Source organism: Bos indicus x Bos taurus, chromosome 4 (assembly GCF_003369695.1).
Source record: "Bos indicus x Bos taurus breed Angus x Brahman F1 hybrid chromosome 4, Bos_hybrid_MaternalHap_v2.0, whole genome shotgun sequence".
NCBI lineage: Eukaryota > Metazoa > Chordata > Mammalia > Artiodactyla > Bovidae > Bos > Bos indicus x Bos taurus.
This window is the reverse complement of record NC_040079.1, coordinates 6,730,948-6,755,774: the sequence shown is the minus strand read 5'-3', so window position 1 is coordinate 6,755,774 and position 24,827 is coordinate 6,730,948. Positions and strand designations below refer to the sequence as shown.

At 44.3% G+C, this 24,827-nt stretch overlaps 1 protein-coding gene across 3 annotated transcripts; it reads right to left on the bottom strand.

The window, feature by feature from the left end:
• Positions 1–9,247: 9,247 nt before the first annotated feature.
• LOC113891018 (GTPase IMAP family member 1-like) lies at positions 9,248–17,123 on the bottom strand. 3 transcript variants are annotated; one of them, XM_027538637.1, is made up of 4 exons: positions 17,024–17,123; positions 15,250–15,338; positions 11,711–11,759; positions 9,248–10,564 (listed from the first exon to the last, which is right to left on the bottom strand). In XM_027538637.1, exons 3-4 carry the CDS (start codon positions 11,751–11,753, stop codon positions 9,723–9,725), a joined length of 885 nt encoding a protein of 294 aa, XP_027394438.1. In that variant the 5' UTR covers positions 11,754–11,759; positions 15,250–15,338; positions 17,024–17,123; the 3' UTR covers positions 9,248–9,722. The 3 variants fall into 3 exon arrangements, with proteins under 3 accessions (XP_027394438.1, XP_027394439.1, XP_027394440.1); XM_027538638.1 differs by having other exon boundaries at positions 15,250–15,395; positions 17,024–17,119; XM_027538639.1 differs by lacking the exon at positions 15,250–15,338 and having other exon boundaries at positions 17,024–17,119.
• Positions 17,124–24,827: the final 7,704 nt, after the last annotated feature.

The window sequence follows — 24,827 nt, the reverse complement described above, 5'->3', positions numbered from 1 at the left end:
TGGACCTTTTTCGGCAAAGTAATGGCTCTGCTTTTTAATATGCTATCTAGGTTGCTCATAGCTTTTCTTTCAAGGAGCAAGCATCTTTTAATTTCATGGCTTCAGTCACCATCTGCAGTGACTTTGGAGTCCAAGAAAAGAAAGTATGTCACTGTTTCCATTGTTTCCCCATCTATTTGCCATGAAGTAATGGGACTGGATGCCATGATCTTTGTTTTTTGAATGGTGAGGTTTAACCCAGCTTTCTCACTCTCCTCTTTCACTTTCATCAAGAGGCTCTTTAGTTCCTCTTCGCTTTCTACCATGAGGATTGTGTCATTTGCATATCTAGGGTTACTGATATTTCTCCCAGAAATCTTGATTCCAGCTTGTGCTTCTTCCAGCCCAACATTTCTTGTGATAAACTCACCATATAAGTTAAATAAGCAGAATGAAAATACACAGCCTTGATGTACTCCTTTCCCAATTTGGAACCAGTCTATTGTTCCATGTCCAGTTCTAACTATTGCTTCTTGACCAGCATACAGAGTTCTCAGGAGGCAGGTAAGGTGATCTGGGACTCCCATCTCTTGAAGAATTTTCCATGGTTTGTTCGGATCTATACAGTCAAAGGATTTAGCATAGTCAATGAAGCAGAAGTAGATGCTTTTCTGGAATTCTCTGGCTTTTTCTATGACCCAGCAGATATAGGCAATTTGATCTCTGGTTCCTCTGCCTTTTCTAAAACGAGCCTGAACATCTGGAAGTTCACAGTTCATGTACTGTTGAAGCCTGGCTTGGAGAATCTTGAGCATTACTTTGCTAGCGTGTGAGATGAGTGCAATTGTGTGGTAGTTTGAGCATTTTTTGGCATTGCCTTTCTTTGGGGTTGGAATGAAAACTGACCTTTTCCAGTCCTGTGGCCACCGCTGAGTTTTCCAAATTTGCTGGCATATTGAGTGTAACACTTTCACAGCATCATCTTTTAGAATTTCAAATAGCTCAATGGGAATTCCATCACCTCCACTAGCTTGGTTCATAGTGATGCTTTCTAAGGCCCACTTGACTTCTTATTCCAGGATGTCTGGCTCTAGGTGAGTGATCACATCATCATGGCTATCTAGGTCATGAAGATCTTTTTTATATAGTTCTGTGTATTCTTGCCAAGTCTTCTTAATATCTTTTGTTTCTGTTAGGTCCATAACATTTCTGTTCTTTATTGAGCTCATCTTTGCATGAAATATTCCCTTGGTATCTCTAATTTTCTTGAAGAGATTTCTAGTCTTTCCCATTCTACTCTTTTCCTCTATTTCTTTGCACTGATCACCGAGGAAGGCTTTCTTATCTCTCCTTGCTATTCTTTGGAACTCTGCATTCAAATAGGTATATCTTTCCTTTTCTCATTTGCCTTTCACTTCTCTTCTTTTCTCAGCTATTTGTAAAGCCTCCTCAGACAACCATTCTGCCTTTTTGCATTTCTTTTTCTTGGGGATGGTCTTGATCACTGTCTCCTGTACAATGTCACCAACCTTCATCCATACTTCTATTAAATCTAATCCCTTGAATCTATTTGTCACTTCCACTGTATAATCGTAAGGAATTTAATTTAGGTCATACGTGAATGGTCTAGTGGTTTTCTCCACTTTCTTCAACTTAAGTCAAAATTTTTCAATAAGGAGTTCATTATCTGAGCCACAGTCAGCTCCCAGTCTTGTTTTTGCTGTCTGTATAGAGATTCTTCATATTTGGCTGCAAAAAATATAATCCAGCTGATTTTGATATTGACCATCTGGTGATGTCCATGTGTAGAGTCTTCTCTTGTGTTGTTGGAAGATGGTGTTTGCTATGATCTATGCATTCTCTTGTCAAAATTCTGTTAGCCTTTGCCCTGCTTCGTTCTGTACTCCAAGACTAAATTTGCCTGTTACTCCAGGTGTTTCTTGACTTCCTACTTTTGCATTTCAGTCCCCTCAATGAAAAGGACATCTTTTTTGTGTGTTAGTTCTAGAAGGTCTTGTAGGTCTTCATAGAACCGTTCAACTTCAGCTTCTTCAGCATTAGTGGTTGGGGCATAGACTTAGATTACTGTGATACTGAATGGTTTGCCTTGGAAAGTCAGAGATCGTTCCGTCATTTTTGAGAATGCACCCAAGTATCACATTTTGGACTCTTTTGTCTACTATGAGGGCTACTCCATTTTTTCTAAGGGATTCTTGGCCACAGTAGTAGATATAATGGTCATCTGAGTTAAATTCACCTATTCCAGTCCATTTTAGTTCACTCACTCCTAAAATGTTGATGTTCACTCTTGCCATCTCCTATTTGACCACTTCTAATTTACCTTGATTCATACACCTAATATTCCAGGTTCCTATGCAGTATTGCTCTTTATGGTATTGGACTTTACTTCCACCATCATTCACACCCACAACTGGGCATTGTTTTCACTTTGGCCCCATCTCTTCATTCTTTCTGGAGTTATTTCTCCACTCTTCTCCAGTAGCATATTGGGTGCCTATTGACCTGGGGAATTCATTTTTCAGTGTCATATCTTTTTGCTTTTTCATACTGTTTATAGGGTTCTCAAGTCATGAATATGGAAGTGGTTTGCCATTCCCTTCTCCAGTGGACCACATTTTTTCAGATGTCTCCACCATGACCCATCAATCTTGGGTGGCCCTACATGGCATGGTTCATAGTTTCATTGGGTTAGACAAGGCTGTGGTCCATGTGATCAGTTTATTTAGTTTTCTGTGGTTGTGGATTTCATTCTCTCTGCCCTCTGAGGGATAAGGATAAGAGGTTTATGGAAGCTTCCTGATGGGAGAGACTGACTGTGGGGGTGGAAACTAGGTCTTGTTCTGATGGGCAGGCCATGCTCAGTAAATCTTTAATCCAATTTTCTGTTGATGGGTGGGGATGTGTTCCCTCCCTGTATTTGACTTGAGAGCAAACTATGGTGGAGGTAGTGAAGATAATGGTGACCTACTTCAAAAGGTCTCATGCACACACTGCCACACTCATTGCCCCCGACCCTGCAGCAGGCCACCACAGACCCATGCCTCTGCCAGAGATTCCTGGACACTCACAGGCAAGTTTGGGTTAGTCTCTTGTGGAGTCACTGCTCCTTTCTCCTGGATCCTGGTGCACACAAGGTTTTGTTTGTGCCCTCCAAGAGTCTATTTCCCCAGTCCTGTGTAAGTTCTGTAATCAAATCCCACTGGCCTCCAAAGTCAACTTCTCTGTGAGTTCTCAGTCCCTTTGCCAGATACCCAGGTTGAGAAATCTGTTGTGGGCCCTAGAACTTTCTTAATAGCATGAGAATTTCTTTGGTATAATTGTTCTGCAGTTTTCAGGTCATCTGCTCCATGGCTCTATGGCAGGGTTAATGGTGATCTCCTCCAAGAGGGCTTATGCCACAGGCTCAGGTAGCTGCACTCAGAACCCCTGTCCCTGTGACAGGCCATTGCTGTCCTGTACTTCCACAAGAGACTCAAACAGAGATCTGGCCCAGTATCTGTGGGGTCTATGGGTCCTGGTGAGCATGAGGTTTTGTTTGAGCCCTCCAAGCATCTCTGGCGGGTATGAGATTTGAGTCTAAACACAATTTCGCCCCTCCTACCATCTTTCCAGGGCTTTTCCTTTGCCCTTGGGTGTGGGGTACCTTTTTTTTTTGGTGGGATCCAGTATTCCCCTGTCAATGGATGATTGTTCAGCCATGGGTTCGATTCTTGGGTCTAGAGGATCCCCTGGAGGAGGGCATGGCAACCCATTCCAGTACTCTTGCCTGGAGAATCCCACACACAGAGGAGCCTGGCAGGCTACAGTCTATAGGTGGCAAAGAGTTGGACATGACTGAAGTGACTTAGCATGTACACCCACACAACAGTAACTAACACAATACTGTAAAGAAACTATGCTCCAGTAAAAATTAATTTTAAAAAACTTCCAGTGTGAAGTAGTTTTATAATATTCTCTGAAGGTAGGATGTGATAAGTTAAAGGTGCGTATTGCAATTATGAAACAACCGCTAAAATAATAAAATGAGGTACAGATAATAAAGCAATAGTAGAAATAAAAATTTTAAAATTACCCAGAAAAAAAGTAGAGAAAAGGGGGGAAAAAAGAACAAATTAGATGGGACAAACAGAAACAAATAGCAAGATGATGAATTTAAACACAACTGTTGTTGTTGTTGTTGTTGTTTAGCCACTAAGTTGTGTCCAACTTTTCTGTGACCCCATGGACTGTAGCCCACTAGGCTCCTCTATCCAAGAGATTCTCCAGGCAAGAACACTGCAGTGTGTTGCCATTTCCTTCTCCAGGGGATCTTCCCAGCCCAGGAATCAAATCCATGTCTCCTGCATTGGCAGGCAGATTCTTTACCCGCTGAAACATCAGGGAAGCCCCAAACACAGCCATAGAAGTAATCATAGTAGATGTAAATTATCTACATTTTTCAAGTATAAGACAGATGGAACAAAAAAGTAAGGCCTACCTTCATGCTGTCTAAAGGAAATCCCATGCTGAATATAAAGATACAGAGAGGCTAATGTTCAGTTTAGTTTCGTTCAATCACTCAGTCGTGTCTGACTCTTTGGGACCCCATGGACTGCAGCATGCCAGACCTCCCTGTCCATCACCAACTCCCGGAGTTTGCTCAAACTCATGTCCACTGAGTCGGTGATGCCATCCAACCATCTCATCCTCTATCATCCCCTTCTCCTCCTGCCTTCAATCTTTCCCAGCATCATGGTCTTTTCAAATGAGTCAGCTCTTTGCATCATGTGGCCAAAGTATTGGAGTTTCACCTTCAACATCAGTCCTTTCAATGAACATTCAGGACTGATTTCCTTTAGGATGGACTGGTTGGATATCCTTGCAGTCCAAGGGACTCTCAAGAGTCTTCTCCAAAACCACAGTTCAAAAGAATCAATTCTTTGGTGCTCAGCTTTCTTCACAGTCCAACTCTCACATCCATACATGACTACTGGAAAAACCATAGCCTTGACTAGACGGACCTTTGTTGGCAAAGTAATCAGCCTTACAGAATGTCTCTGCTTTTTTTATGCTGTCTAGGTTGGTCATAACTTTTCTTCCAAGGAGTAAGGGTCTTTTAATTTCATGACTGCAATCACCATCTGCAGTGATTTTGGAGCCAAAAAAGAATAAAGTCTTCCACTGTTTCCACTTTTTCTCCATCTATTTGCCATGAAGTGACCGGACTGGAAACTACTATCCAATCTGATCACATGGACCACAGCCTTGTCTTAACTCAGTGAAACTAAGCCATGCCATGTGGGGCCACCCAAGATGAACCGGTCATGGTGGTGAGGTCTGACGGATGTGGTCCACTGGAGAAGGGAATGGCAAACTACTTCAGTATTCTTTCCTTGAGAACCCCATGAACAGTATGAAAAGGCAAAACAATAGGATACTGGAAGAGGAACTCCCTGGGTCAGTAGGTGCCAAATATGTTATTGGAGATCAGTGGAGAAATAACTCCAGAAAGAATGTAGTGATGGGGCCAAAGCAAAAACAATACCCAGTTGTGGATGCGACTGGTGATAGAAGCAAGGTCTGATGCTGTAAAGAGCAATATTGCATAGGAACCTGGAATGTCAGGTCCATGAATCAAGGCAAATTGGAAGTGGTCAAACAGGAGATGGCAAGAGTGAACATCGACATTCTAGGAATCAGCAAACTGAAATGGACTGGAATGGATGAATTTAACTCAGATGACCATTATATCTATGACTGTGGGCAGGAATTCCTTAGAAGAAATGGAGTAGCCATCATGGTCAACAAAAGAGTCCAAAATGCAGTATTTGGATGCAATCTCAAAAATGACAGAATGATCTCTGTTCGTTTCCAAGGCAAACCATTCAATATCATGGTAATCCAAGTCTATGCTCCAACCAGTAATGCTGAAAAAGCTAAAGTTGAATGGTTCTATGAAGACCTATAAGACCTTTTAGAACTAACATCCAAAAAATATGCCCTTTTCATTATAGGAGACTGAAATGCAAAAGTAGGAAGTCAAGAAACCCCTGGTGTAACAGGCAAATTTGGCCTTGGAGTATGGAATGAAGCAGGGCAAAGGCTAACAGAGTTTGGCCAAGAGAAACACTGGTCATAGCAAACACCCTCTTCCAACAACACAAGAGAAGCCTCTACACATGGACATCACCAGATGGTCAACACCAAAATCAGATTGATTATATTCTTTGCAGCCAAAGATGGAGAAGCTCTAGACAGTCAGCAAAAACAAGACCAGGAGCTGACTGTGGCTCAGACCATGAACTCCTTATTGCCAAATTCAGGCTGAAATTGAAGAAAGTAGGGAAAACCACTAGACCATTCGGGTATGACCTAAATCAAATCCCTTATGATTATACAGTGGAAGCGAGAAATAGATTTAAGGGACTAGATCTGATAGACAGAGTGCCTGATGAACTATGGACGGAAGTTCGTGACATTGTACAGGAGACAGGGATCAAGACCATCCCCATGGAAAATAAATGCAAAAAAGCAAAATGGCTGTCTGGGGAGGCCTTACAAAGAGCTGTGAAAAGAAGAGAAGCAAAAAGCAAAGGAGAAAAGGAAAGATATAAGCATCTGAATGCAGAGTTCCAAAGAATAGCAAGAAGAGATAAGAAAGCCTTCCTCAGCAATCAATGCAAAGAAATAGAGGAAAACAACATAATGGGACTAGAGATCTCTTCAAGAAAATTAGAAATACCAAGGGAACATTTCATGCAAAGATGGGCTCGATAAAGGACAGAAATGGTATGGACCTAACAGAAGCAGAAGATATTAAGAAGAGGTGGCAAGAATACACAGAAGAACTATACAAAAAAGAGTTACACGACCAAGATAGAGCCAGACATCCTGGAATGTGAAGTCAAGCGGGCCTTAGAAAGCATCACTATGATACTTTACCATTCGTGTAGAATGTTTGGACTGAACATGTGTTGTCAGTCCTCTTGGATATATACCCAGGAAGTGAAATTACTGCATCATATGGTAATCTATGTTTAACTTTTTGAGGCAATGCCAAACGGTTTTCTACAGCAGTTGTGTCATTTTACATTCCCACCAGCAGTGGACAAGGGTTAAATTTATCCACATACTCATCAGTATTTGTTATTTTTTCTCTTTTAAAAAAACCCAGGGAGTATGAAGTGGTATCTTGTTTTGATTTGCATTTCCCCAATGACAAATGATGTTCATTATTTTTTTTTCATGTTTTTATTGGCCATTTGTGTATCTTATTTGAAAAAACTCCTAATCAAATCTTTCACTCATTTAAAAATTGGATTATTTGTCTTCTTGTTGCAGAGTTGTAAGAGTTCATTATATATTCTGGATATGAGATCTTTATCAGGTTGGCAAATATTTTCTCCCATTCTTTAGGCTGTGTTTTCACTTTCTAGATAGTGTTACTTAATGAGAAAAGGTTTTTAATTTTGATTAAATATAACACCTGTTTTTCTTTGGTGCTTTTGATGTCATATATTAGAAACTGTTGTCTGATACATGGTCATGAAGATTTGCACTTGTTTTCTTCTAAGAGTTTTATAGTTTTAACTCATATTTAGGTCTTGGATCCATTTTGAGTTAATGGTTTTATATCATGCAAGATAAGCATCCAAATTTACTACTTTGCTTGTGAATATCCAGTGGTCCCAACACTATATGTTGTTTCTATCCATTAATTTGTTACAGACATTCTTCATGGCATTCTTTATCCTCTTGTGTATATCCCACATATATACAGACAGCTCTCTAGTGTTGAACTAGGCAATTACCTACCCTCTGGGATCCCTGGCATGTTCCTCCCCACATGCCCATCAGCTCAACCAGGGTCACTTAGGAACTTCCTAGCCTTCATTCCTTCCCAAAGCAGAAGCAAGAATCAGATGTTTCTCATTATTTGAGTCATAGATTAAAACTATCCATTGTTCACATGGGGCACTTTGTCATTCTATTTTCATCCTTTTTTCACATTTATTTTCACCAATCACCATCCCTTTTCTCAGAGGAGTGACAATGGCAGAATATTTCTCTGTTTACTCTAAGAGTGTATCGAAAAGTGAACAAGAAAAAAAGCAAGATCCCCTATTAGGACCTCTACTGAGATCCGCACACAACTCCTTAAACCAAAATGACCTTTGCAGCTGAGGAAATTTCAAGCCTCAGCATTGGGCATTGGTGTTCCTATTAGTGTTTGCAATGGCATCCATGCAGAGTTTGTGGGCCTCACAAACCCTCACAGGATTTGAGGGCCTCTTAGGATTTGTGGGCCCAGTTGTTGCAGATCATTTTTCCTTTTTACACATCTCTTTAGTGATCTCAGGGCTTCCCTGGTGGTTCAGCTGGTAAAGAATCTGCCGGTAATGTGGGAGACCTGGGTTTGACCCCTGGTTGGGAGGATGCCCTGGAGAAGAGAAAGGCTACCCACTCCAGTATTGTGGCCTGGAGAATTGCATGGGCTTTATAATCCATGGGGTCACAAAGAATCGGACACAACTGAGCGACTTTCACTTAGTGATCTGAGGTCATCAGTAGCCTGAGAATCTCTGGCTGGTAGGCAATAGGTAGAGGATACTGTAGGGAGAGACCTGGAAGTGCAAAGCTGTATTAGAGATGGGCTTCTGTTGGTGTGTGAAGACGGTGGTGTTGGGGATAAAGCAAATGTGAATAAAGAGATAGGGAGGCACACCTAGGACTGATGACACAGGCTAACCTGGCTCACTTACCTGTGCCAGACACCTGATTCTCCCAGGCATGCCTGGCACAGGGGTGACTCTCTACTCCATGATCATATCACCAGTTCTCAGCCCACAAAGACCTATTTGCCTTTTGAGATTCACACAAAATAAAATCTCCAATCCGCTTAAACCTTTAAATTTATCCCTGAATTGAAAAGCCATACCCTTGCTTACCCTGTGAGTTGGTCAGCTAGTGAGAAAACCCCTCCTTGGGAGGAGACTTTCTGAAGGACCTCCATGGGCCCTAGGGAACCAAGGCTCCAATGACAGTCTCTTTGGACGTGCAGAAACATCTGCATTCAAGCTGCTGGGGGGCGACAATCCCCTGCCGGTACAGAGGGCCAGGTCTGCACTAATGTCTTCCCTCCTTGCCATCACACACCTGAGTGAGTGTGTGGGTGCATGGTTGTTTGCCAGTGGGGTCAGGAATGAGACAGCAGCATCTGTGTTCAATGAGTATATGAAGTGGATGAAGAAACAGCTGCAAATACTGATTTCTTTCAACACAATGTGACTGTCCAGTACATTTATTTCTTCCATTCAGTTCAATTCAAACAAATGAATATGTACTCAGACTCTGCCCTGGGGCAGTTCTGCCCTTGGTTCACCGGGGAGTCCAGGGGTGAGAGGGAAAATGGTCCTCATCTGCTTTCAGGAGTAAAAGCAGTTCAGTGACAGGATGGAGTCAAAGGCAGTCTGAGGTCAGGTGGAAAACACCTAAAATTAACAGTGGCTGTTGGGCTCTGAGGAAAGGGGAGTTCAGGGACCACCAGGTAACAGAGGAAGGTTTCAGGTGGGAGATTTGCCTGGCACGCCTCTGAGGTTGGTAGATTAGGCGAGGTGAGGGAGAAAAGAAGGGAATGCGTGCCCTGAAGCAGCAGCGCACCTGAGATGACCGTGATTATCACTGCAAGGGACGAAGTGTTATTTACAATGTGTCAGGGCTGACCCACCAAAGGCATCAGGCAGCTACCTGCAGAGCAGGTACAGCAGGAACAGGGCGCCCAGCAGGGCCACCAGGCCCAGCTTACACCAGGTCTCCGGCGCTGCTTTGGGCCACCGCCACAGCCCGGCCAGCGGCCAGCGCTCCGACCACGACGGCGCTCGGGCGGCCAGTCGCTCCGCCACCCTGCGCAGCCTCTCCTCGGGACTCAGCCCGCCCAGGGTCTGCGCCAGGCGGTACACGTCGTTGGTGTAGGGGGCGCCGCCGTGGTCCCTCACCAGCTCCTCCACCAGCCCCATCAGCTCCCTGACCTGCGCCTCCCGCTCCCCGTCAGCCGCTCGGTTGTCGAAGGCGCAGCAGCGGCCCCCGCACTCGGCCACCAGCTCCCGGAGCGCGCGGTTGTCGGTGTCGCGCACGTACTGCTGCAGCGAGCCCCCGTCCAGGTCCTCCCTGCGGGTGAAGACCACGACGGCGCGCGCCGCGATGCCCGCCCCGAAGAGCGCCTTCACCCCGCGCCAGGCCTGCAGGTCCTGGGCGGTGAAGCGGCCGAGCTGGGTCACCAGGAGCACGGCGTGGGGCCCCGGGGCCGACAGCAGGTAGCAGCGGCCTCTCTCCTTGAAACCCGGGTCTGCCTGGGCGACCTCAGGGCTGAAGAGGTCCGGGGTGTCGAGGACTTCCACGTCCCACGAGGCCCAGCAGCAGCTCCCCGTGGCGCAGGCCCTGGTCACCGCTGTGGTCGCGAGCCTGGAGAGGAAGTGCTTCCGCTGGAGGATGCTGTTGCCCGTGGCGCTCTTCCCGGTCCCCGACCTCCCGGCCAGGAGGAGGCGCAGCCGGCGCTCCTGCAGGGCGGACCTGAACTCCTGGAAACCTGTGGGCAACGGTGGTCTGTAAGCTTCGGAACCTGAGAGCAACGTGTCCCGGTTCCTGGGTCTCCTGGACGCTTTGTGAGCAAAGGAGAACAGAGCGCTTCCACGGTTGTCTTTGGGACCAACCCTTTACTGGTTTCCCTTGTGGCTCAGCTGGTAAAGAATCTACCTGCAGTGCTGGAGACCTGGGTTGGATCCCTGGTTTGGAAAAATCCCCTGGAGAAGGGAAAGGCTACCCACTCCAGTATTCTGGCCTGTAGAATTCCATGGACTGTATCATCCATGGGGTCACAAAGAGTCAGACATGACAGCGACTTTCACTTTCCCTCTACTGAGTGACCTGGTGTGAGATTTGGGCACTCCAAGGGGGTCTCTATCCGTCTGTTTCTCCTCTCTTTGGCGTCACACGTGCGCCTATAGGTGCTCCAGCAGCTGCTGAACCTCTTTCTAGAGGATGCGCCTTTGTAATACAGGCCATTACTTCGTCTGATATGATCTGTCATCCAGGCTATGCGAAGCTGGTCCTTCTTTTCCCTGCTGCCCTCCCACTGGGGAAAGGGGTGGGGCAGTGGGCCCAGCCGAGAGGGCTATCTGGAGTCCCATAGCCGGGGTTTGAATCATAGACCTGTCCTCTACCAGCCTTGTAACCCTGGGGAGCTGCTTAATCTAAGTGTTAAACCTCTTCTACACAAACGCAATCAATACTGTAGCACTGTCCTCATAGGACACTGTCAGAAAATAAGATGAGATCAACTCTCTTCCTTACCTTCCTGCCTCCCTCCTCCTCCTCTCTTGACTCTTAAACCTGCTGCCTAATAAGACACTTGTGTAGCCCTCCATCCTTGTTCCCTAACATCTTCTACCTGGTGAACCATGTTCCCTCTAATACACGACTTGATGCCCTCTACATCCACTTCTGTTTATTCATTTTATTTTGGAAATGGAGATACAGGTTAGTCAAAGAACTTGATATCTCACAGCAGGGTGGGGGTAAAGATCCAGATGAAGTGCCATCCCCAGGGCTCTTGCTGCTTCACCCCAGCATCAAGTCACCTCTTGGCTTCTCTTGTTCAGTCTTGAATTAGCCCATCCCCCTACCATCCAGGGTTCACACCTGGGGGCAAATATGCATTGAGACGTGTTCTTACCATAGGCATTTTCTTCATCTCTTGCCACCTTCCGTCCTCCCATGATTACCTGAAAGAGTCCCAGATACAATTTGTTCATTCACTCATTTATCAAATAGATGTAACTGCTTACAGTCTGTCAGGCCAGGTCTAAAATGCTGGTGACCCTACAGTGAGAAGGTCGTAGTTCCTGCCTTCCCTGGGGCATTGGAAAGAGATTGGAGGAAATGTTCAGCAAAGACATTTGGAGGAGCCTAGTCTGGGGTTGGGATGATGCTGTGAGAGCACCTGGTAAGCTTGACTTTGTCTTCTCAGGGCCCCCAAATGCAAAGAGCAGAGGGGAGATGATAACATTTACTCTGTGTCAAGACGAGCCCCTTAGCTGGTCTGGAAATCAGTAGGGCTTATTGTGGGGGCTGTAAGATACTGAGACCCTGGTCTTGAAGAGCATGTACAGCTTGCTTGCCCCCAGTCCCAGTGCAGAGGCAGTAGACTGAACACTGCCTGGTGTTCTGGCCAGCCTGCCAGGACTGCCCCCAGAGCACCTCCCAGCACCCGATATCTTATTCCATCCCTTACTGCTCCCCTCAAAGGCAGAGGCCACCACTGCCAATGGGTAGGTGAGCACCAGGGAAGGAGCAGAGAAAGCTCTGTGGTCTGGCTCCAACTCTTTGGTTCCCCATCCTGCCTCAGTGTGTACCCCTTGGTACACACTGAGGAAAAAATGAAACCAGCTCAGAAGTGAGGCCCCAAGCCCTCAGGCCCTGACTATGACCCCAGCCAAGGTGAAGACAGTCATCAATCTGGGGGAAGATTAAGCTCCCTTAAGACTCCCGCTCCTGCCACTTGGCTTTTGACTCCTCCCACAATAGGGTGGCAACTGGTATGGAGCCTAGGAGAAGCCCTGGCTGGCACCTGGCTCTGGCTGTCGCCCCTCCGACTCCAGCCCTGCCTCCCACCGCTGCGTTGGCTGCCAGCACACCCTGGGAGAAGACACAGTCACCGCTCACTTCTGGTCCAGCTCTCCCACCAAAGCCACCAGGCACATGCACACTGCAAAGGGACACTTCCACGCAAGGACATGCCTTCAAGACCAGGATAGGTGACTGTTTCACCTAACTTCATAGCAGCAGACTGAGAAAGTTAAAGAAAATGAGAAACAGAGGCCTATATTTTAAATGAAAGAACAAGATAACAGAGACAAATAATTTGCCTGCCAAAGAGTCCAAAGCAACAGTAATGAAAATGCTAACTGAACTTGAGAAAACAATAGCTAAACACAGTGGAAACTTCAGCAAAGAACTAGAGAATATAAAAACCAGTCAGAGCTGACGATTATGATAACTGAAATGAAAAACGTGCTAGAAGGAATTCAGGCCAGCTGAGGTGACACAGAAGAACACATAAGACAGAAGAGTGGAAATCACCTAACCAGAACAGCAACAAGAAAACACGTTTAAAAAATGGATGATAGTTTATGGGTCCTCCAGGACAACATCAAGTGTACTAACATTCACGTTATAGGTAGAGACGAGAGAGAAGTGGGTCAAAAATGTGTTTGGTGAAATTATAATTGAAAAGTTTCCTAACTTGAGGAAGAAAACAGATATTTGGGTACAAGAGGCATGGGGCACCGCTGTCAGAATGGCTGTCATCAGAAAACAAGAAATAACACATGTTGGCAAGGATATAGAGAAAAGGGATCCCTAGTGCACTGATAGTGGGAATGTCAGTTGCTACAGTAATGGTAGAAAACAGTGTGGTGGTTCCTTGAAAAATTAAAAATAGAACTTCATATGATCTAGCAGTTTTACCTCTGGGTATATATCCAAAGGAAACGAAAACACTACTTCAGAAAGATGTATGCACTCCAATATTCATAGCAGCATTATTGATAATAACCAAGATAGGAAAGCAACCTAAATGTCCATCAATAGATGATTGGGTAAAGAAGGTGTTTTATATATACATGTGTATTGGCTTCCCTGGTGTTCAGACAGTAAAGAATTTGCCTGCAGTGCAGGAGACCTGGGTTTAATCCCTGGGTTGAGGATCCCCCTGGAGAAGGGAAAGGCTACCCACACCAGTGTCCTTGCCTGGAGAATTCCATGGACAGAGAAGCCTGGTGGGCTACAGTCCATGGGATCCTAAAGAGTTGGACACGACTGAGTGATTAACACTTTCATTTTTGATTCTCTCTTTTTTTGATATATATATATATATAATGGAATAATCCTCAGCCATAAAAAAGGATGAAATCTTTCCATTTGCAACAACATGCATGGACCTAGAGGGTATTACATTTACTGAAATAGGTCATACTTATTGCAATAAGTCGTATTATGCTTATTGAAATAAGTCATATGAAAGAAAAAATGCTGTATGTTTTCACAATCTGAAAAAAAAAAAAAAAAGTTGAATATAACAAAAGAGAAACAGACTCACCAGTACAAAGAATGAATTAGTGGTTACCACTGAGGACAGGGCTGAAGGGGGAGGCAAGATCGGAGAAAAGGATTAAGAGGTAAAAACTATTAGGTATAAAATTAAGATAAGGAATTCCCTGGCAGTCCAGTAGTTGGAGATTTCACTGCCAAGGGCAAGGATTTGAACCCTGTTTGGGGAACTAAATCCCAGAAGTCACAGGGTGTGGCCAAGAAATAAAAGATACAAAAATGTAATGTACAAAAAATATAGTTAATATTTTATATTAACTTTACATGAAGCATAACCTATAAAAAATGTCAAATCACTATGTTGTACACTTGAAAGTACTATAATATTTTAAGTCAACTGTATGTCAATTAAAAATAAGTAAACAAATAAGTCTAAGTACGATCTGTGTGCTAGAGAGACTGGGATGCTCCCCTCCCCCTCTTTATCCTCTTGCCCTCATATCTGAGGCTTCTCAAAACTCAAATTTGAGGTTTCTCAAAGTAAAGTGATTATACTCATTCAAACATTATTTAATACAATTAAACATTCTGTGATCAAGTTTGCCTGATCCCGTGAGCACCTGAACAAGAGAGCACAGTCTCTCCTCAGCCTACTTCTCCAGCCTCATTTCCAGTGAATCCCCGCCCACCCCCACCCCACCAGTCAGCCACTCCAGACACAGATTTCAGCACCTTTCCCAACCCACCTCGTGCTTTCCCTCCTAGGACCCTTCATCCCACCCCACATTTCTGCCTGAGTCCTGTCTGCTTTACCGTCCATTTCAAACTCTACCTCTTACAGATAGCTGTGTTCTTACAGATAGCTGTGTTCTCCCCCATTGGCTCCAACAACAAAGGAAAAGCAAAGAGAGGCTGGCTCAGTAACCCGTCTCAAAGAACTCAGAGGGCAGTTTTGTCTAAACTCAAGCCAAAGCTGTTTGCATTTCTACAGTATCTCTCCTGCACCCCCCACCCTCCAAAGCTTTCAGTAAAGTTTGTCCCAGGGGCAAATCCCTTGATGTGATTAGTTATGTTGTATCTAGAAATCAACAGGCTCCCTTAATTGACACCAGAGGTGAAATGAAGAAAGAGCTACAAGATTCACAACCAAGAAGAAGACTTTACCTGAAGCAAGGTGTCCCCTTCAAAGGTGGAAATGAGAATGTGTGCTACAGGAAATCCACAAAACTCTTGGGTATGCTGTTTGGAACTTCCTGCAAAGTTTGAAATGGAATTTGGAAAGTTCTTCTGAGGTTCTTAACAGCTAAAATCTGGGGTTACAAAGGTATACAGTTATTGGAAAAAGTAAAACTTGTACAATCCTTTCTTTTAAAATTTCAAGGAGTCAAGTTTTATTTAGCTAGTCCAGTACTCATTGAACCTGACATCTTTTGGAATTATTTAGGAGATTGTTAAAAATGTATGTATTTTTATCTTTTGCAATACTTTTTATTTTCTATAGTTCCTTTGATCTTATTGTCCATGTGCAATGTGCATTTTTATGTAGCTGCAACGCAATCACATACACTATTCACAATCTGTGTTTTTTCTTAATGTTATACACACTTGCCATATTGCTCCAATCTTTATTTTATGGCTGCAGAAATGCCATTGTGGTGATTCACAGTATATAAAAATGTGTATTTCTTAGATTTATATTCCTACATCTGTACTTAAAAATATTAAGTTCCCCTCCATGCCAAATTATTTTTAATCATTCAGCCCATGACTTGAGTTTTTCAATCAGTTATCCTAGTCCCATCCCTCAGTACACAGTTGCGATGAGGAAATTAACATGGTACAGCAGCCCGCAAAGTACCCAGTTTGACTTGGGGAGAAGATATTCAAGAGTCCCTGCAGGGCAAGGGGTGAAGGCCAAGTTCATAACCTTAGTTGTTTCCTGCACTATTGTGGATAGTGTTAAGGAGAGTGGAGGTTTTAGGAGAATTGCAGAATTTTCACTTTGTAACTTGTTCTGAGGTTAGCTTTCCTTATAACTCCCCAGCAGTACCTTTTGCCTGCGCTGAATATGCTTTTGGGGTGTGTTTGTTGACTTTGAAAATGTGTTTTGGTGTCTGCAGTAGTTCTAGCAATCGCCCTTCTTATTTACTAGGGGACTAGGGAAGGATAGGGGCTTCCCAGGTGGCTCAGTGGTAAAGAATCTTGCTGCCAATGCAGGAGTCACAAGAGACGTGGGCTTGATTCCTGGGTCAGGAGGATCCCCTGAAGTAGGAAATGGCAACCCATTCCAGTATTCTTGCCTGGAAAATTCCATGGACAGAGCCTGGTGTGCTACAGTCCAGGGGGTCATAAAGAGTCGAACAAAAGTGACTGAGCATGCACACATACAGAGAAAGAGAGAGAATTTAGTCCCACATAAGAGTATGTGCCTAGAGAAGGAAATGGCAACCCACTCCAGTACTCCTTCCTGGAAAATTTCATGGATGGAGGAGCCTGGTGGGATACAGTCCATGGGGTCCCAAAGAGTCGGACATGACTGTGTGACTTCACTTTCACTTTCAAGAGTATATGCATCATGTAGCATCACTGATTCAAGGAACATGAATTTTGAGCAAACTCTGGGAGATAGTAGAGGACAGAGGAGACTGGTTGGCTACAGTCCAGGGGTTGCAAAGAGTTAGACATGACTGAATGACTAAACAACAATAGGAGCATGTGCAACAAGAGCTGGAGAGTGATGCTTACCACTTCTGAACTTACTCTATTTGACACTCAAAACATCCTTACTAACCTATGCATGTGAAGTTACTGTTTCTAGGTCTTGCTTTCCTTTCTCATACTTACTAGAATGCACATGCTCGCTAGTCAGTTTCACATGGGCTCTTCCTGTTCCCCACAGGTCCTACTCCCGGACTGACTCCCTTTCCCTTACACTCACCTTTCCTGCAGAATTGGTGACAGGCTCTAACGTTAGATCCAAGAAGCTCCTGATCTGCTGCCTGCCCTTGGCTATGGGTGCAGTGACTGGTTTCCTCCCCACCAATGAGGAAGTCTCTGTGCCACTCAGAGCTCAAGAAGCTCAGAGAGGGGAGGGCCCAGTGGTGATGACTTAAAGAGACAGCAACATTAACCAGTGAACCGGTGGGTATGCAGTATTGTCCCTGCATATCCTATCCGATGCTGATTCCCTGGTAGCTCAGCTGGTAAAGAATCTGCCTGCAATGCAGGAGACCCTGGGTCAGGAAGATACCCTGGAGAAGAGATAAGCTACCCACTCCAGTCTTCTTGGGCTTCCCTGGTTAGCTCAGTCAGTAAAGAATCTGCCTGCAATGCAGGAAACCTGGGTTCAATCCTTGGTATGGGGAGGTTCCTGGAAGAGGGCATGGCAACCTACTCCAGTATTCTTACCTGGAGAATCCTCACAGACACAGCAACCTGGAGGGCTGCAGTTCGTGGGGTCACAAAGAGTCGGACATGACTGAGCAACTAAGAACATCCTATCCCATAGCTCTGGGCTATGGTAATGTTTTCCAAAGGTTCCTGTGACACCAGCATCTTGTCCCCAACAGGGGCTATAACATCAGTGAGGAAGAGCATTTTAGGTTTCTGAGATCTCTTTTTATTTCCAACTTTTGACCAATAATCTTATCTCCAGTTGTCTCTTGCTTTTTAGGTATTTTTAAATAAAATGGCCCCTTGAGTGTCTCCTAACCCAGGACAGGAATTTTTGAGTGAATAATGCCACAAAAGTGGTTCTACCTGCCAGGAACATCACCTTCTAGGTTTATTGAGACATAATTGAATGTAATATCATCTACATTTAAAAGCCATGATGTATTGATTTGATATGCTTATATATTGCAAAATGATTACCATCACAACATTAGCTAATATTTGCATCACTTCACATAATTACCATTTCTTTTTGGTGGTGAGATGTACTATCTTGGCAATGTTCAAGTTCAGTTCAGTTCAGTTCAGTCGCTCAGTCGTGTCTGACTCTTTGCGGCCCCATGAATCCCAGCACGCCAGGCCTCCCTGTCCATCACCAACTTCCGGAGTTCACCCAGACTCACGTCCATCTAGTCAGTGATGCCATCCAGCTATCTCATCCTCTGTCATCCCCTTCTCCTCCTGCCCCCAATCCCTCCCAGCATCAGAGTCTTTTCCAATGAGTCAACTCTTTGCATGAGGTGGCCAAAGTACTGGAGTTTCAGCTTTAGCATCATTCCTTCCAAAGAAATCCCAGGGCTGATCTCCTTCAGAATGGACTGGTTGGATCTCTTTGCAGTCCAAGGGACTCTCAAGAGTCTTCTCCAACACCACAGTTCAAAAGCATCAATTCTTCGGCACTCAGCCTTCTTCACAGTCCAACTCTCACATCCATATATGACCACAGGAAAAACCATAGCTTTGACTAGATGAAACTTTTATGGCAAAGTAATGTCTCTGCTTTTCAATATGCTATCTAGGTTGGTCATAACTTTCTTTCCAAGGAGTAAGTGTCTTTTAATTTCATGGCTGCAGTCACCATCTGCAGTGATTTTGGAGCCCCAAAAAATAAAGTCTGACACTGTGTCCACTGTTTCCCCATCCATTTCCTGTGAAGTGATGGGACCAGATGCCATGATCTTCGTTTTCTGAATGTTGAGCTTTAAGCCAACTTTTTCACTCTCCTCTTTCACTTTCATCAAGGGGCTTTTTAGTTCCTCTTCACTTTCTGCCATAAGGGTGGTGTCATCTGCATATATGGGGTTATTGATATTTCTCCCAGCAATCTTGATTCCAGCTTGTGTTTCTTCCAGTCCAGCGTTTCTCATGATGTACTCTGCATAGAAGTTAAATAACCACAGTGACAATATACAGCCTTGACGTACTCCTTTTCCTATTTGGAACCAGTCTGTTGTTCCATGTCCAGTTCTAACTGTTGCTTCCTGACCTGCATACAAATTTCTCAAGAGGCAGATCAGGTGGTCTGGTATTCCCATCTCTTTCAGAATTTTCCACAGTTGATTGTGATCCACACAGTCAAAGGCTTTGGCATAGTCAGTAAAGCAGAAATAGATGTTTTTCTGGAACTTTCTTGCTTTTTCCATGATCCAGTGGATGTTGGCAATTTGATCTCTGGTTCCTCTGCCTTTTCTAAAACCAGCTTGAACATCTGAAAGTTCACAGTTCATGTATTGCTGAAGCCTGGCTTGGAGAATTTTGAGCATTACTTTACTAACGTGTGAGATGAGTGCAATTGTGCAGTAGTTTGAGCTTTCTTTGGCATTGCCTTTCTTTGGGATTGGAATGAAAACTGACATTTTCCAGTCCTGTAGCCATTGCTGAGTTTTCCAAATTTGCTGGCATATTGAGTGCAGCACTTTCATAGCATCATCTTTCAGGATTTGAAATAGCTCAACTGGAATTCCATCACCTCCACTAGCTTTGTTCGTAATGATGCTTTCTAAGGCCTATTTGAATTCATATTCCAGGATGTCTGGCTCTAGGTGAGTGATCACACCATCGTGATTATCTGGGTTGTGAAGATCTTTTTTGTACAGTTCTTCTGTATATTCTTGCCATCTCTTCTTAATATCTTCTGCTTCTGTTAGGTCCATACCATTTCTGTCCTTTATCGAGCCCATCTTTGCATGAAATATTCCCTTGGTATCTCTAATTTTTTAAAAGAGATCTCTAGTCTTTCCCATTGTGTTGTTTTCCTCTATTTCTTTGCATTGATTGCTGAGGAAGGCTTTCTTATCTCTTCTTGGTATTCTTTGGAACTCTGCATTCAGATGCATATGTCTTTCCTTTTCTCCTTTGCTTTTCGCTTCTCTTCTTTTCACAACTCTTTGTAAGGCCTCCTCAGACAGCCATTTTGCTTTTTTGCATTTCTTTTCCATGGGGATGGTCTTGATCCCTGTCTCCTGTACAATGTCACGAACCTCATTCCATAGTTCATCAGGCACTCTGTCTATCAGATCTAGTCCCTTAAATCTATTTCTCGCTTCCACTGTATAATCATAAGGGATTTGATTTAGGTCATACCTGAATGGTCTCGTGGTTTTCCCTACTTTCTTCAATTTAAGTCTGAATTTGGCAATAAGGAGTTCATGGTCTGAGCCACAGTCAGCTCCTGGTCTTGTTTTTGCTGACTGTCTAGAGCTTCTCCCTCTTTGGCTGCAAAGAATATAATCAATCTGATTTTGGTGTTGACCATCTGGTGATGTCCATGTGTAGAGTCTTCTCTTGTGTTGTTGGAAGAGGGTGTTTGTTATGACCAGACGGCTGCGACCAGCACACTAAGCGCAGGCGGCTGCGACTGGCTCACTAAGTGCGGCAGAGAGGAGCTACCCCATGTCTGAGGTCAGGGGCAGAAGCCGAGAGGACCCCATGCCCGAAGGTCGGGGGCCAAGAGGAGTTACCCCAAATCCGAGGTCAGGGGCAGCAGCCAAGAGTGCCAGGCTGTGATGGCGCAGGAACGGCCGAGAGGAGCTACCCTGCATCCGAGGTCAGGGGGGGCAGCCAAGAGGACCTACCCCGAGTCTGAGATCAGGAGCGGTGGCTGGGAGGACCAACCCCACGTCCAGAGAGCCATGGCTGTGCGGGTGCAGGAGGGCCTAGAGGAGCTATCCCACATTGAAGGTCAGGAAGGCCCATGGTGAGGAGACACCCCTCGTCCAAGGTAAGGAGCGATGGCTGCACTTTGCTGGAGCAGCCGTGGAGAGATAACCCATGCCCAAGGCAAGAGAAACCCAAGTAAGGTGGTAGGTGTTGCAAGAGGGCATCAGAGGGCAGACACACTGAAACCATACTCACAGAAAACTAGTCAATCTAATCGCAGTAGGACCACAGCCTTGTCTAACTCAATGAAACTAAACCATGTCTGTGGGGCAACCCAAGATGGGCGGGTCATGGTGGAGAGATAGGACAGAATATGGTCCACTGGAGAAAGGAATGGCAAACCACTTCAGTATTCTTGCCTTGAGAACCCCATGAACAGTATGAAAAGGCAAAATGACAGGATACTGAAAGAGGAACTCCCCAGGTCAGTAGGTGCCCAATATGCTACTGGAGATCAGTGGAGAAATAACTCCAGAAAGAATGAAGGGATGGAGCCAAAGCAAAAAGAATACCCAGCTATGGATGTGACTGGTGATAGAAGCAAGGTCCAATGCTGTAAAGAGCAATATTGCATAGGAACCTGGAATGTCAGGTCCATGAATCAGGGCAAATTGGAAGTGGTCAAACGAGATGGCAAGAGTGAATGTCGACATTCTAGGAATCAGCAAGCTCAAATGGACTGGAATGGGTGAATTTAACTCAGATGACCATTATATCTACTACTGCAGGCAAGAATCCCTCAGAAGAAATGGAGTAGCCATCATGGTCAACAAAAGAGTCTGTAATGCAGTACTTGGATGCAATCTCAAAAACGACAGAATGATCTCTGTTCATTTCCAAGCCAAACCATTCAATATCACAGTAATCCAAGTCTATGCCCCAACCAGTAACGCTGAAGAAGCTGAAGTTGAACGGTTCTCTGAAGACCTAAAAGACCTTTTAGAACTAACACCCAAAAAAAGATGTCCTTTTCATTATAGGGGACTGGAATGCAAAAGTAGGAAGTCAAGAAACACCTGGAGTAACAGGCAAATTTGGCCTTGGAATACGGAATAAGCAGCACAAAGACTAATAGAGTTTTGCCAAGAAAATGTTCAAGTAGGTAATACCAAATTGCACTAGAATCACTGTGTGTGTACCTACTCATCTTCTCCCTGGAGGTTTGTACTCTTTGACCAACATCTTCAAATTTCTCCCACCTCCCCCCTCTACCAGCCCTTAGTAACCACCATTCTACTCTCCATTTCAAGGAATTTGACCTTTTTAAATTGCACATTAAAAAGTGATACCATATAGTATTTTTGGTTCTCTGTCTGACTTATTTCACTTAGTAAATGCTCTCAACTGCACACATTTGCACTCATCGCACATGCTAGCAAAGTAATGCTGAAAATTCTCCAAGCGAGGCTTCAACAGTGCATGAACCATGAACTTCCACATGTTGAAGCTGGATTTAGAAAAAGCAGAGGAACTAGAGATCAAATTTCCAACACCCATTGGATCATAGAAAAAACAACAGAATTCCAGAAAAACATGTACTTCTGCTTCATTGATGACACTAAAACCTTTGACTGTGTGGATCACAAACAACTGTGGAAAATTTTGAAAGAGATGAGACTACCAGACCACCATACATGCCTCCTGAGAAAGCAAGGAGCAACAGTTAGAACTGGATGTGGAACAACGGACTGGTTTCAAATTGGGAAAGGAGTATGTCAAGGCTGTATATTGTCACCCTGCTTATTTGACTTATATGCAGAGTACATCATGCGAAATGCCAGGCTGGATGAATCACAAGCTGGAATCAAGATCACTGGGAGAAATATCAATAACCTCAAATATACAGATGATACCACTCTTATGGCAGACAGTGAAGAGGAACTAAAGAACCCCTTGGTGAGGGTGAAAGAGGAAATTGAAAAAGCTGGCTTAAAACTCAACATTCAAAAAATGAAGATCATGGCACCTGGTCCCATCACTTCATGGCAAATAGATGGGGAAACAATGGAAACAGTGACAGACTTCATTTTCTTGAGCTCCAAAATCACTGCAGATGGTGACTGCAGCCATGAAATTAAAAGAAGCTTGCTCCTTGGAAGAAAAGCTATGACCAACCCAGGCAGTGTATTAAAAAACAGAGACATTACTCTGCCAACAAAGGTCCATCTAGTCAAAGCTATGGTTTTTTTAGTAGTTATATATGGATGGGAGAGTTGGACCATAAAGAAAGCTGAGCACTGCAGAATTGATGCTTTTGAACTGTGGTGTTGGAGAAGACTCTTGAGAGTCCCTTGGACTGCAAAGAGATCCAACCAGTCCATCCTATAGGAAATCAGTCCTGAATATTCATTGGAAGGACCAATGCTGAAGCTGAAACTCCAATACTTTGGCCACCTGATGTGAAGAACTAACTCATTGGAAAAGACCCTGATGCTGGGAAATACTGAAGGCAGGAGGAGAAGGGGATGACAGAGGATGAGATGTTTGGATGGCATCACTGACTCAATGGACATGAGTTTGAACAAGCTCCAGGAGTTTGTGATGGGCAGGGAAGCCTGGCATGCTGCAGTCCATGGGATCACAAAGAGTCAGACATAACTGAGTTACTGAACCAAACTGAACTGAAATACTCTCAAGTTCCATCCATGTTGTTGTAAACAGCAAGATGTCTTTCTCTCTTGTGGCTGAATAATATTCTGTGTGTGTGTGTGTGTGTTTATATATATACATATATATATATATATACATATATATATATATACATATATATATATATATATATACACACACATACATATATATACACAGCTTCCCCGATGGCTCAGTGGTAAAGAATCTGCCTGCAATGCAGGAGCTGCAAGAGACATGGGTTCAATCCCTGGGTCAGAAAGACTCCCTTGAGGAGGAAATGAGAACCCACTCCAGTATTCCTGTCTGGAAAATTCCATGGACAGAAGATCCTGGTGGGCTGCAGTTCATGGGGTCACAAAGAGTCAGACCCCACTGAGCACACACATATATATATGCACACACTCTACATCACCTTTATCTATTCATCCATAGACAGAACCTTAGGTTGTTTATGTATCTTGGCTACGTGAATAATATTGCAGTGAAGATGGGAGTGCAAATACCACATCAAGATTCTGTTTTCCTGTCCTTTGGATAGATATCCAGAAGTAGGATTGTTCAACATATAGTAGTTATGTTTTTAATTTTTGGAGGAATCTCCGTACTGTTTCCCATAGTGACTGCACTAATTTGCTTTCTTACTAACAGTGCACAAAGGTTCCCTTTTCTCCATATCCTCGTCAACACTTGCTATTGCTTGTCTTTTTTAAAATTTATTTTTAATTGCAAGATAATTGCTGTATATTGTCACCCTGCTTATTTATCTTATATGCAGAGTACATCATGAGAAATGCTGGGTTGGTGAAGCACAAGCTGGAATCAAGATAGCCGGGAGAAATATCAATCCCTTCTGATATGCAGATGACACCACCCTTATGGAAGAAAGCAAAGAAGAACTAAAGAGCCTCTTGATGAAGTTGAAAGAGGAGAGTGAAAAAGCTGGCTTAAAACTCAACATTCAGAAAACTAAGATCATGGCATCTGGTCCCATCTGCTGCTGCTGCTAAGTCGCTTCAGTCGTGTCCGACTCTGTGCGACCCCATAGATGGCAGCCCACCAGGCTCCCCCGTCCCTGGGATTCTCCAGGCAAGAACACTGGAGTGGGTTGCCATTGCCTTCTTCAATGCATTAAAGTGAAAAGTGAAAGTGAAGCCGCTCAGTCGTGTCCGACTCTTAGCGACCCCATGGACTGGAGCCTACCAGGCTCCTCCACCCATGGGATTTTCCAGGCAAGAGTACTGGAGTGGGTTGCTATTGCCTTCTCCGGTCTAGTCCCATCACTTCATGGCAAATAGGTGGAGAAACAGTGGAAATAGTGACAGACTTTGTTTTGGGGGGCTCCAAAATCACTGCAGATGGTGACTGCAGCCATGAAATTAAAAGACATTTGCTCCTTGGAAGAAAAGTTATGACCAACCTAGACAGCATAATAAAAAGCAGAGACATTACTTTGCCAACAAAGGTCCATCTAGTCAAAGCTATGGTTTTTCCAGTAGTAA